The 14,567-nt window shown below is 45.3% G+C and overlaps 1 protein-coding gene across 2 annotated transcripts in view; it reads right to left on the bottom strand.

The window, feature by feature from the left end:
- Window positions 1–14,326, bottom strand: part of SMS (spermine synthase) — a 49,358-nt gene extending 35,032 nt beyond the window's left edge. Inside the window, exon 1 of one of the 2 annotated variants that reach the window (XM_070291450.1) lies at window positions 13,984–14,326. In XM_070291450.1, the coding sequence (XP_070147551.1) occupies window positions 13,984–14,032 (49 nt within the window). In that variant the 5' untranslated portion in view covers window positions 14,033–14,326. Of the gene's footprint in view, window positions 1–12,030; window positions 12,093–13,983 lie in introns of those variants that run through there. The other variant, XM_070291451.1, reaches the window with a different exon arrangement.
- Window positions 14,327–14,567: the final 241 nt, after the last annotated feature.

Raw genomic sequence — 14,567 nt, 5'->3', positions numbered from 1 at the left:
AGAACCTAAGAGCCAGGCGTGGGTTGCACAGTTTACCAGCTTTCTGGTCTTCCTGATAGACCCCTAAAAGAGGAAGCAAAGGAAAAGGGACTCCGAACACAGTTGGAAATCAGTCGAGTATCTGCTTTAAAAGTCTTCCCAGGTATCCTCATCTTCACAGTGGTGTGTTCACAGGACCGTATGCTTTGGTTACAACTCAGAACTGTACACTCGAGTTTACTCTATGTAAAATATATCATGTTTTAAAAAAATCTTCCAGAGTTACCAACCCCACTGGCATAACCACTCTGAGAACAACAAAATAGCATAAGCATTCCTCATGGGCCCCGTTCCACCCCAGCTGACAGCCTAAGGGTTCAAGAACAACATCCTTTGAACGCACACTGAGTATGCTAGATTTTTAAAAAATAGAATATTGTGAGGCAGAAGCAACAAGGCCACATTACTGAAATTAAACGATAAACAGATGTCTTCATAGTTTATCAAAACACACTTAAATTTAAAATTATGTTTTTAAAAAATTTAATTTTAACAACAGGTCTGTGTATCAGAAGACTTCTCAGACATTCAAAAACCTAATTCATTTCCAGGGATTAAAGTGAAGGTCAAGCAGGTGCTTCCTCAGTCTGTCTCAGGTTCAACAACGTGGTCATATAGTCCCCGTTTATAACAGCTGCAGGATGATTAATCTCATCACACAAAACCCACGCCAACAGGAATGTTCAAAGCAGCATGACTCACAGTCAAAAAGTGAAAACACCCAACAGCCCATCGAGTTATAAATGAATAAGCAAAGTATGATACTATCTACACCATGGATAATTATTTTGCCATGGAAGGAATGTGATATTGACATAAGCTACAACACATGCTAAGAGGAAGAGGCCAGGTACAAAGGACCACACATTGTATGATTCCATTTATATGAAATGGCCAGCAAAAGCAAATCCCTAGAGACAAAAAGCAAATTAGTGGCTGCCAGGCCTGGGATATAGGGATCTACAAGGAATGAACAGAGCGATGGCAAAGGGGCACAGGGTTTCTTTCTGGAGTGACAATGTTGTAAAATTGTGGTTATGGTCGCACAACTTGGAATATAATAAAAACCACTGAACTTTAATTAAGCAACTGTATGAGTCATCTCTCTCAGTAAAGTGGTCCAAAAACATTCAAATGGCAAACAAACAAACAAATGGCACTTTTATACTCTCAGTTACCGGCGGGGCAGGGGGTGGGGTGGTAATCAAAGCAACAAACTTCCAGAAGCTAGTTTCTACCCTTCGATCAACCATAAGACAGGCCCCAGAGACTTCCCTGGCGGTCCAGTGGTTAAGACTTCAAGCTTCCACTACAGGGAGTGCTGGATCAATCCCTGGTCAGGGAATGAAGATCCTGCAAGCCACTCAGCCAAAGGAGAAAAAAAAAAAAAAAAACAGGCACCAGTCCAAAGGGGTCGCAAGGGGTGGTCTTCTGTACCCATCCCCACCAATCACCAGCCTCATCATTGAGCGCGTGCTTGAAGGGCTGCCTCATGTAGATGTTGTCTGAGGCCTTGGAGATGGTTTCCTGCCACTAACACATGTCTGCGGCCCTTGGCAGTGCCTTGGGTGCGATCACAGCATTGAAGCTAGTTATGGATACTGTATTGTATATTTGAAAGCTGCTGGGAGAGTGGACCTGAAAAGTTCTCATCACAAGGGAAGTAATTTGTAATTACATGTGCTTACAGGTGTTAAGCAGACACTGGGCTATCATTTTGCAACATTTCCACTTATTGAATCATTACCTGAAATGTTATGTCAATTACAACTGCCTCAATAAAAATAAATAAATAAATCCCAGCATTAGGGTGGGGCTGCAGAATTCTGAAAGGAACAATGACATCAACACTTTGGGCATATTTTCAGAGCACAGTTTCTGACATGCACAGAGAAGAAAAACTAAATCAGGAAAAAATTAAACCAAACGACCTATTGAAGTTGAATTGACAGCCATACAACACAGAAATAACACCCTAGCTCTTTTCATGCAAACGTATGTTAAGGAAAACCATATGGGACTGTTTACAGTACCAGCCACAATGACTATTTCTTAAAACTCACACTGTGGTACACTCAGGATACTGTCAACACATTGCTAATTGCCTTGCCACCCGGCCTCCCCTTTCCCACCGCAGGAGCAGTGAAAAGGGCATTTCCCACAGTCATGTGGGCCCCCAACACCTACTGGGGAAGTGGCAGGAGCCTGGCTCTACTTTATTTTTTTTTCCCTGGCTCTACTTTAAAAGAACAGCAACTTAGAAACAATCTCCTTAAGAAACTAGAGGAGGATTTAAAAAAGAGTAATCTATGAGATACAACTGTCATCCCTCTACACTCTGGAACCAGAACACTAATACCACCATAGTGTAGCTCTTCTTCCTGGTACGGCCATTTCCCTGAAGACTAGGAGACTTTTCAAAGTACAGCCACCACCCGCAAGGCTCAGTGGGCAAAGGGAGGGGGGACTCTCCAGTACTCACATCCTGACTTAGCCCACGTGGGAGGCTAAAACCAAGAGTTATAAAATGAAGCAAAGAAAAGGGAGACTAGGCAAAAGCCTGGCTTTCTTTTGGTGGTGGGGGGGGGTGGAGCTGACACTTTTTGTTCGTGGCCACAAGGCGCTGAACATCAAGCCACTTGCCCTCTCCTGGGAGCCGCTGGAGAAACGCCATGACCCTGGCTTTCAGGGGCAAAAGAAGGCAACAGGCCCGGAGGTCCGTGGAGGAGACTAAAGGAAGATCACCAGGTCAGGGGACACGGAGAAGAGGTCACGGGCACAATAAACCCTCTCGCAGGGTCAGGCTCACCCTGACAGACAGGAAGGGGACATTCAAGGGAGCTAAAGCAGTCCCAGCAGCACCCCCAAAAGGACAAGCAGGTGCCAAGAGGGGAAGGACAGGGTCTGAGGTTAGAGGACAGAAGACCTGAGGCGCCTGGCCCAGGACGACCGAGCTGCTCCTATGACACTTTAGTTCAATAATGCTGTCCACCACAGGGCATGGAGAGGGGTCCAGCCACCACCTGCCACCTCCCCCAATCTCCCAGAGCGGCAGGGGGAGGGCACCCGACAGGCTGACCCAAGGAGGCACGGCCTTCGACTCTACTCCAAAGGAGAACAAGATTTCTTTCCCAGAGTAGAAAAGGTAGGATTTTTTTTTTTTTTAAGTCCAGGAAGGATGAAATAAGTTTCACTTAAACAATGTGAATATCCAGCTTTCTTCCCACTAACTTTAGGTGGGCAGGCTCTCTCCCAGCTCAGACCTATTATGAAAAACATGTATGTTGCTATAAAAAAAATGCTACGGTTTCTGCCAGAGTTTTTACGCTAGGCTGCAAATCAACCATGAAATACGATTTCCGGAGATAAAGCAGTTTGGACTTTGTGAACTCGGATGTCAAAAATCACATTCATGTCAGAAATGCCCCGAGGCAGCCCAGGCACCCTCCTTTGCTCTGGCTTTGGCTAGGCCAGACTCAGTCAAGTCGACACCCAAGTCTGCCCACCTCAGAAGGGCCCAGGGGGTGCCTGCAAAGTGAATGCGGCTGGAGAATGGCACAGCAACAAAGACAGAGGGCACAGGGAGGGGCATGTGCTTCGACAGATGGCGAGGCACCTGGGACCTGTACTTGCACATTTTCCAGACGGCTCTGAAGCTGGCTTAGATATCTAAAGGCAGCGGTGAGCAGGCTTGCTTTGTGAAGGGCCACACAGAAATGACCACAGGCTTCGCAGGCTGAGTTGGGTCCTGTCACAAACGTTTGTATGCAACTGAATTACTGCCCTTTAAAAAGGCAGAGGGAACTCCCCAGTAGTCCAGTGGTTAGGACTAGGCATTTTCACTACCAAAGGCCTGGGTTCAGTCCCTGGTTTGGGATCTAAGATCCCATAAGCCTCTGCAGCATTGCTGGAAATTAAAAAAAAAAAAAAAAAGTAAAAAGGCAGAAATCATTCTTAGCTGGAGGACGGTACAAAAAGATGCCAGAAGGGCAGGATTTGGTCCAAGGGCCTTAGTTTGCTGACCCCAAGTCTGAGATCTTTTCCAATTCTAAATTCTTAAACAACAGGCACAGGGATGCTCAGCTGTAATTCAACAAGCTGAATTTCCGGAAGTGACATTCTAGAATTCGAGACTGGAATAATCCAAGGAACATTTTCTACATTTAACTTAGCAACTTACTAAATATGGAAAAAAATAACAGCTAATAACCTGCATAAGTAAGAACCCTGCATTTTAAGGAATACATAAAAGTTACATTAGTAACTAATAGGAATAGCCTCACACTAGAGAGTTAAGAATATTTTAAAGTATCAGCCTTCATTTTAAAGTCTCAACTCATGAAGCTATGCTCCCACTTCAAGGACTTGGAAAAAGCGAAAAAGAAACCCAAAGCAACCATGTTGACGTATGACAGAAACCAACACAATATTATCCTTCAGTTAAAAATAAATTAAAAACCCAAAGCAAGGAGAGGAAGGGAACAGGATAACAGCAGAAACTGATGAAACTGAAAGCAAAAAACCATAAAGAAATCAGTGAAGCAAAAAACTGTTTCTTTGCAAAGGTCAATAAAATTGACAAACTCTAGCAAGACTGATGAAAAAAAAAAAAAAGATACAGATTACCAGTATTAGGAACCAAAGAACTATCATTCCAAATGCTGCAAACACCAAAAGGATAATAAGGGAATCCTACAAACAACTGTATACACATAAATTTGACAATTTAAGGAAATGAACTAATTCCTCAAAAAACACAAACCACAACCCGCCAGTATGAAACAGGTAATCTGAACAGCCCTATAGCTTAGGAAATTGAACTTGAAATTTTAAAATTCCAAATAAAAGAAATCTTGAGGCCCAGATAGTTTCACTAGAGAATTCTACCACACATTTAAAGAATTAAACAGCAATTCTACATAATCTCTTACAGAAAATAAAAAAGGAGAGAACACTTCCAAATTCATTTTATGAAGCCATTACCCTAACAGCAAAACAAGACAAAGTTAGCCCCAAAAGAGAAACCTACAGACCAGACCCCTCGTGAATAGAAACACAAAAATCTTTAACAAATTCTTTAAATCCTTAATTAATTTAGCAATACAGGAAAATTATTATGTACCATGACCAAATGTGATTTACTCCAGGTATACAAATTCAATACTTAAAAAAAAATCAATCTGACATACCATATTAATAAATTAGGGAAGAAAATAAAAACACATGGTATTAATTGATGAGGAAAAGTATTTGATATACTTCAACACCCATTCAAAATCAAAGCTCCCAGAAAATAAGAACAGAGGGGCACGTCCACAACTTGATAAGGAGTTATCTACAAAAAAAACCTACAACCAGCATCATACTTAACATTAATGGACAGAATGCTATCAGTAAGGAGACAAAAATGTCTGCTAAGTACTGAAAGTACAGCCAGCTCAATAAGGCCAAGGCATCAAGATGTACTCACGGTGACAGAGCTAATAAGTTAAGTGGTAAAGCTAGGATCCAAAGTTAAGCAACTGGGCTCCAAAGATCCAGTGCTTTTAATCTCAGCACAGTTTTGTCTCCTTTAGTTATATATAGGAATAAGCCATTTGTCTCACATACCAACACATCAACAGTGGTTGCCTACTTGTCATAAGATCAGAGATCTGGGTTTTTCCCCATTTCCCTACACCCTGTAGGTAGTCTAAAATGAGCACATAACTTAAAACGAAAACACCTAAAAAGACAAATGTATAAACCAATACTTGAACAGCTTCTGCAGTTTCTTCAAGGAAAGCCATACCCTCTATGCAAAGAAAAATAATACGCATGCAAACTCTATTAACAATTTAACATCCACAAAATGGTTTCTTTTTAAATGACCTATCATATTCCAAACAGAAAAATTGGTGTTAAGCTCTTTTTCTCTCCGACCTAGACAGACCCCATTTAGAACATCAAACACTTGGACTGACAGGCCCACGACTTCCTACAACCCCAGAACTAACTGGGCCACTTAGCTACAGCATTAAACAGTTCAAAAATTCAGTGTTAAACCCCTACTGTTTTCCCAAGTGTGATCCACAGCACTGGTTCTAAGAAAAGGGGTCCCATAAGTCAGTCACAGGATGTAATACACAGCACGGTGACTATGCATTGGTGACTATAGTTAACACCATACTGCATATTTGCAAGTTACTAAGAAGAGATGTTAAAGTTCTCACCAGAGGAAAAAATAATTTTCAAATTATGTATGGTGCCAGATGTTAACTAGACTTACTGCAGTGCTCATTTTGCAATATATACACATATCGAATTATGACGCTGTCCATTATGACGCTGTGAATACAATGCACCTCAATAAAAAAAGAGAAAGGGCCCCATGGTGAACCCAGTTTGAGATCTCTTCTAATATTTTCTAGAAATTCAGAATGCCCATTATCTTATCAGTACTGCTTGACCACTGTGATCTGCATTTGGTGTTAAATGTAACAGTGGCCTAGAAACTGCTCAGGAGTCTCACAGGAGAAATTTCCACTCCAAGGGAAAAGAGAGTCATGCAACAGAAACCCATGGAAGCGTTATCTTAAAAATCAAAATGTCTTCTTAAACTTCTGCTTTAGTAACTTAGAGTGGTCCTTTAAGCAGACCAACCTTCCAATCACATGCCGACCCTTTATTTTCTGCCTCTTTTTTTGCCAGCGAAACTTTCCTTATCTTTCAGTAAGTGAAATTCACACCTCTTTATAACAGATCATCTTTACCCACTGGCAGAATTTCAAAGTGCTCAGCGCTAAGTATTGCAACTGGTGTGAAGTGTTTTATATATCGCTTGACACTCTTCCAAATATTTTATTGGACATCCCACCCAACAACACAACGTGTGGGATTCTGGTATCATTGGTGCCTTTATGCAAAGGGTGAAATTAAGGTACATGGGAAACTACCCAGAGGGTCAAGTCAGCTCAGGATCCCAGAATATGCTACTGGATCTTACCAGCTCCTTTTGACTTTGCAACTTAGTGCATAAATATCTTTCATCACAAGTACAGCCACTAGTTCAGGGGCTCTTTCCAGAACATAAGTGACATCGTCAGTTTAACGAAATGCAAGCCCACCACAACTTAGGGCTGCAGAGTTGTCTTTTCCCGGGGTCTGGAAAAGTGCCTAGCTGTAAGGGTTTAAAAGAGCATTTGTGCAATGGTTTACATACTTGGTTTGCAGAATTCAATTGAGGAGGTTTCCCGACTTTTCAAAAGAACTGAGCCTGTAATTAAACTACCATGAAATGGTGGTTGGAGCCACAGCGCACACCAGCAGGTTTAGGTTACAACTGCAGTGAAATGGTGGATTAAAATGCCCAGAATATGCGTGACTCCAAAAACTAAACTCAATAATAGCTTTCTTGAACACGTTTCTAAACAGATGCTCAACCACAATCCAGTAACTTTCAAACTAATCCTTACCTGCCAAGGGTTACTATAACCACGGTGGTCTCAATTCAAATTACAAAGTCCATAATTACAAATCTTTCCATGGTCCCAAGTTCAATACCAAAAGCTCTAACTATTCAAAGTTTTGAGAGACCACAGCACTTCAGTCTACCTCCCAAGAAGGTAGGGAAGGCCTTCAAATAAAACCATTTGCATTATACAATTAAGAGGGACTTCCCTGGCAGGCCAATGCTTAAGACCCTGCACTTCCACTGCAGGGGGTGGGGGTTCGATCCCGGTAGGAAACTAAGACTCCACATGCTGCATATGGCAGCCAAAAAAAAAAAAAAAAGGAGACAAAGAACATTCCAAAGTGCTAACTCCTCCACTGCAAAATGAAACCAGCTTTCCCCCACAAAAATAAAACAAAAAACCCACAAGACAAACCATCTACCAGTTGATTATTAAACTGGAAAACACTTTTTAAGAAACCATCACCTGCAGAGCTTCAGATTACTTGAAAAAAATACCTCTTGTTAGCTGGGGTGGGGATTATTCCTAATACCTGGATTATAGAGTCAATTTCTTAAACAGCTATCATCCTTTCCAAAGCATCTAAAACAACTAGAGAACTACCAAGTAAGAATGAGGTGAGGATTTTTGATATAAAGCAAAAGTATTAACAATTTTACCATATGCTACCTCTATAGGCTTAAAGATATGGGTATAGTTTCAGAACTGTACTTGAAAAAACCATTAAGGTTTACACAATTTTTAAATGGCAAGCTCACAAGATGAATTCCGAGCAATGTGCAATTATTCAGCCTGGGGTCAAACAGAGCACGATCAGAGAGCTCTTAAGAGTCTTGCAGAGTTGGGAGCGAAGAGCATGCCAAACGTAGGCTGACTCCAAGGAGGGACCTCCCCAGGCAGACTAGAAAACATTTTCAAAGGCAATTAAGGTATGAGAGAATACCTACGTAACACAAAAAATACCTTCCCTGGGGCTGCTGGAAAATTAATTCTAAGTCCAGGTGCTATGTGGAAGCACAAGGAGTGTGAGACTCCAGAGTATGTTGGGTGAGGATACAGAGTGGGTAGAAATGGACCTTCACGGACCCTGCAAGTGCTGATAAGGAGTCTCAAGTCATTCTGTAGCATGATGAGTCGTCACAGGAAGGCTTTGAAATGGGAAAGGGGGCAGGGATCTGTCGACTGAGCCCTTGCCCAACAAGGGAGATAAGTTGAGAGATTGTGTCCATGAACAGTAGCCAGGGAAAAGGTGAGCACGGAATTTGAGAGGGTAGCAGGTACAAGCCACAGGACTTAAAAGACGTGGATGGGCACGGTTTCTGGTACAAGGGGATTTTTGTTTTTAATGAGGATCCTATTACTGTGTGGTGTTTCTCATACTTAATCACCATCAGAAGCGCTGGGAGGAAAGCTGGTTAAAAATGTAAATTCCAGGTACTAACCAGCCCTCAAAGACTGTGATTCATGTCAGTCTAGCGTGGGGCCTGTGAATGCCTTTTTCCCACTCAGCAGCCACCCCAAGTTTTATTGTTAAATCAGGGGTGTGGGTGTGGGTGGTGTCATGGTGGGGGATAAAGTGTAATGGGACAAAGATGATGATAATGCTGAAGGGGAAGGGAGAAAGCTTTTTCTACTCTTGAACAAAAGAACAAAAAAGCTAGATGCAATCAAAACTGACTTAAGTTTTATGCTTATAGTAATAGCTACTGAAATACACAAAGATGATATGTTTCCACCAGAAAGCAACTCAGTAAACACATGCAAGAACAGGAGCTTGACGGAGAGATCGATGGTTCAAGAACTCAGGGAGGGAGGGTCACCTGAAGCCACAGGCTTTGCTGGGTACGCAGCGCTAATAGACCTCAGTACAAACCTCAGGGGAAGGTAAGGCCCATCCTCCACCCCGCCCGCACCACGGAGACTGCCAAAAAGGACCAGGGAAATTTGGCTAATGATTTGCCGCCCAGATTACAGCTTGGTTAGAACTTACACTGGGGATTCCCCTACCTCAGCACCACAGGTATGACGGCTTGTCAGCACTGTGGCAATGTTTAGCAGCATCCTCGGCCTCCTGGATGCCGACAGCACCTGACCAAGCGGAGGGAACATAGCGATAAATTGGTGGAGGGTGCAGCAGGGGACATGGCCACTGAGAAGGCTTCACAGTTGTGGAATGAACAAAAAGGCCTTGGAATCAGAGAGACAGGGCTGTGAATCACAGCTACCCCACTGAAGAGAAAAACTTCAATGTGCTTATGGGTTCACCTTTAAAATGGGGATAAGAAAACCCACCATATAGGGCTGTTGTGAGGATTACATAAAATAATGTCTTCTGAGCTTCAGGCAGTGCCTACCCCAGGAGACAACTAGTAAACATTGGCTTTCATGTTTTCAAAAAGATGTTTTGAAGAAGCAGGGACATTTGCTTACAGCTTTGGCCTCAGTGGAAGTGAAGTGGCTCAGTCGTGTCCGACTCTTTGCAACCCCATGAACTGTAGCCTACTATGCTCCTCTGCCCATGGGATTTTCCAGGCAAGAGCACTGGAGTGGGGTGCCATTTTCTTCTCCAGAGGATCAAACCCAGGTCTTCCACATTGTAGGCAGATGCCTTACCGTCTGAGCTACCAGGGAAGTCCTAACCTCCTCCCAAAAGGAACAATATAGAGAAATGACAGTCCCAGTCCTCTCTCTAGCTCCTAGGATCTATGGGTTGATGGACTCCCAAAGGGCCACTGGACACAAATCAGAGGCGCTGTGAACATAGATGAGAAAAATATACAGCCTTATTTTCACTAACTACTTAACATTTTATTCATTGCTGCTTGTAAAACCACACATTACCAACTACCTGGCCATTGTCACAACAGAAGCACAGTTTTTGTTTACCAAATAATAGCTGAAATACCAATTTTCATGGCTCTACTTCAAAATTATGGAAATTATGAGGCCCGAAGCTAGACTATGTTTTAATGCGTTACTAAAGAAGCATATATTACTATTTACTATGCCACATATTAGAGGGTTTATTTTGAAGACGTTCTTTTAAAAAAAAATGGGTTATTTTACACATTTAAAATTCTTATGCTGAGAAGCGTTCCACAGGCTTTCCCAATGAGGGTTAAAGGTGATACGATTTAAGAACCCCTACCCTACACCTTTTTTGGCTAAGCCCTTAATTCCCAGGGAGACTTATGTTGTTTTTGTGTTTGTTTTTGGCAGTGGCACCCGCTTGCAGGATGATCTCAGGCCCTAACCAGGGATTGAACCCAAGCCATGACAGTTGAAAGCCCAGAATCCTAACCATGAAGCCATCAGCGAACATCCATGTTCTTAATTTATTAAATAAGGTTGTTGTTATGAAACTAATTTGTTCATTTGAAGGACACAAGTCACTTTGTTTCCCTACCTAAACTATAGATCAGTGGTCCAAAAGGCGTACCCAATAGCATTGGCCACATTTCTCCACTCCGGACCCATTCTCCACATTCTAAAGGTAAACGTGTGCCTGGTTTTCCTCTAGTGGACTTGAACTAGCTTTCCACCTTTAACATAACACCAATCAGGTATTGTATTTAACCAGTACTTCTCAAACATCTATAATGTATCAGAACCAACAGGTCTGCATCCCAGACCATGAAGGTCAGCTTCCAAAGATACTCCCACAGCCCAGGGATGAAATGGACATGAAAAAGAAGACTGACTGCTACCTTGCCAGGGCAGGCAGAAGTCACGCGCACCTCACTCTCCTCTATCTATAAAGCACACTTGCTGGCTGCCTGATGTAAACGAACCACGTGTCCTCCACCTGCCCAGAGATGCTTAAGCTATACCAATGTGGGACATGTTTATTCTTGTTAGCCTCAGGCTGAGAAATCACAAAGTGTTTTCTGGGCTCAAGGGTCTTCACAGTCGAATACTTCACTTACAAGATCAAAGATGAGATTTTTTTTTTCAGCAGAAATTAAAATTTCCTGAGTTACCTCATCAACCAGAACTAAACAGGCACAGCCAGGCCCAACCTATAATTGCCTGCAATGGCCCAGTGGCTGCTGGGCACTAGCTGGCTTGCAGCGGTAACTGTTATTCAGAATCGCAACAAAGTAAAATAACTAAGTGGTTCAAGTTTAATTCCATTAAAATCACATCATGGAACTGGAGCACTAGGAAGAATTACTGACAAACGGGAAGAAGAACATGATTCCAGGCTCCACAGGCATTTGACTCACCCTTGAGTCACATCCAATACTCACATGCCAAGAGTAATGTCTTTTGACTCATTATTATCAATTAAAATAAATGTTTTTGGAGACCTCACAGGTGGTAGACTTCTTACCAAGTGCCCCTTATTGAGAACCAAAAACTTTGATCCTAGTTTAGCCAGATCCCTTTATTTTACAAGGGTGGATACCTAAGGACACCACGAGTGACATGACTCCCCCCAAAATCAAGTGAGGGGGGAATACAATAAGAATCAGGGTTTTCCTTCTCCCAAAACAATTCTGCAGGGACTCAAGATCTAACACAGAAGCATACTCACATGTCCCCTTAGTATCTCTTTTTCTTCACCTTGCCATCAAAACTTTTTCATCTTGAAGATTAACAATCTGGAAATTAAGAGTAACTGGCTGGGAATTCTCAGTCTTTTTTTTTTTTTTTTTAAATTTTCTCTGAACACAACTAAATTGTTTAGATACTACTTCCCCACCTCACCAACTTTGAACCTGCCAGCTTCTTTCTCCTGCTCCCTTCCAAACTGCAGGTCCAGAGTTCTCTCTCCCTCTCTAGCCAGTGACTGCCCCAAATGTACAAGTTCTCTAGTTTTTCCTCTGGCTTCTACAAAGGAACACAGAAGGCCATTGGGAACGGCCTGAATTAAGCTGAAAAGTGTTTAAGGCTTCAAGCAAGGGCACTTAGGTTGAGGGAAGTGCCAAATCTTCCAGCCTCATCGTTACCCTCCTGACAGCCTAGAAAACCCACGTTCAATGAGAAAAGGTGAGTGTTCATACATGCTTGTCACCAAAAACTCAACTGAGTGATCTTGAACCACTATTTCTTCCCCAAGTCTCACTCTCCTCACCTAAGTTGTGTATGCTAGAAGCTTCACTAAGCCCTAAAACTAGCAGGCTAATTACTCAACAAAACCTTTTTAGCTATCTGCAATCACCATTTCATCTCCTGATTCTCCCCAGGCATCTCCAGCCCCACACCAGAAAGGAGCGAACTAAGAAATGCTCTTTTCTCCTTCTCACTTCCCCACCACCCAAATAACCTGATACTACTTAACAACCTTGCAGTGTTTTACAGAAACTCCATTGACGAGTCCGGAGCAGGGGAGCCCTACGAAGTGTGCACTGTCCTCCATTGTTACCACAAGGCTCAGAAAGGTTGAGAAAGTCACAACCAGAGCCAGTCAAGACACGACGCAAACGTAGGTCTTCCTTCTGTCCCTAAAGTCTTATTTTTTCCCTCTCATCTTATGCCTTTGGAAACGTTTACATAGGGAGAATGCGGAGTGAGTACTCAGAAGTTAAAAAAAGGGGGGGGGGCTTGGGCTGGAGGAGAGAAAGTGTGAAAGTAATGTTTGTAACAGTAACAGAAAAGGTGGCTCTAGCCAATAAGGAGGAAGACAGTGAAAAAGCAAGACCTGGGTGAGACCTCCAAGTGGGGCGGACGGGAAGCGCAGATTCAAGTCTGCGGCACTCGCAGGTTTAAAAGCCACCAGAAAAAAGACCAGCAGTCCTACCCATCCCCCCCCCACCACCCCCTGTTAGAAGCACCAGGAAAGGGCGTGCAGAATACCCTTCGTCTCCACGATTCCTGCAGTCGGTCCGGACTTTCCCAGCCCTCTGTTCTGAACGGCTCGCGGTCTACGAAGCCTCCCTGATCCCGAGACTTAACAGTTCCCGCGCTCGGACCTCAACCCCCCCTCCCCGCCCAATAATAATATAATCATCGTTTCCTTTTCCCCTGACCCGTTCCTTTCCGGGGGAATCTGTCTCCTACGCAGTTGTCTGAGAATTCTGCGAGCCCGACGCGGTCCTGCCCCAGGCCGGCTCCCACGAGGGGAGCCCCCGCCCCCGGGGAATTTACCCGCCTCAGGGAACTGAGAACGGGGAACGGGGAACAGCCCGTTCCCCCCCCACCGGAGTCTTCCTCCCGCGCGGGGACCCCCACGAGGACGGCCGATCCCTCGTGGGACGCGGGTGGACGACCCGGGCCCCGGAAGGCGGCTCGGTCCGAGTCGAGGAGGGAGCCGGCGCGGCCCCTCCGGGCCCCGCGCTCCCGCCGGGACCGAGCGCGGCGGGAGGAGGAGCGCGGCCTCCGCGCGGGCGCCGGTGCACGCGGCAGCCGGGGAGACGCCCGCGCCGGAGCCGGGGCCGCGCGGCCGTCCGCATTGTTCGGCCCGCGGCGCGCGCCCCGCCCGGCCCCGCCGGCCCCAGCTCGCTCGGTGGCGGGAGCGACAGGGCAGGTGGCGGGCGCGCGCCCTCACCTTTGGTGCCGAGCTTGAAGTCGAGGGTGCTGTGCCGTGCTGCTGCCATAGTGAGGCGAGGCCCTGGGCCATGCCTGGGGGAGACGGCCGGGGAGACTGGGGGGGCCGCGCGGCGTGTCAGGCTGCGGCCGGCGGGGAGTGCGCCGTGCCGGGGAGGCCGAGGGTAGGAGGTGGGAGGGGCCGCCGGGAGCCACCCGGGGCGCCGGGGGCGGGGTCGGGCCCGCCTCTGGGAGGGAAGAAGAGGACTACCGCAGCCCGGGACTCGGAGCGCCGGGTGTGAGGCCGCGCGAAGGCAATGGTGGAAACGTGGGCGCCGTGCTCCCCGGCGTGCGTCACCAATGGCCGCGCCCCGCGCCGAGGATCGGGCGGGCGCTCCCGCCATCCGTTAGGTCACCTTAGGTTTAAACCGCGCAGCACGACTTCCGGGGGGCCCACCCCCCCCCCACTTCCCCCAGACCGGCCCCCAAGCCCAGGCCCCTCTGATTTCCTGGCCAAGCCAAGAAAATGAAATGCTTGGATCCACCCTGGAATCTAAAAGCACTGCCGCCTTTTTCTTAACTCTTCAAATGCTACAATTTAATCCA

Source organism: Ovis canadensis, chromosome X (genome assembly GCF_042477335.2).
Source record: "Ovis canadensis isolate MfBH-ARS-UI-01 breed Bighorn chromosome X, ARS-UI_OviCan_v2, whole genome shotgun sequence".
Taxonomy (NCBI): Eukaryota; Metazoa; Chordata; class Mammalia; order Artiodactyla; family Bovidae; genus Ovis; species Ovis canadensis.
This window is presented reverse-complemented; position numbering and strand designations above follow the sequence as displayed.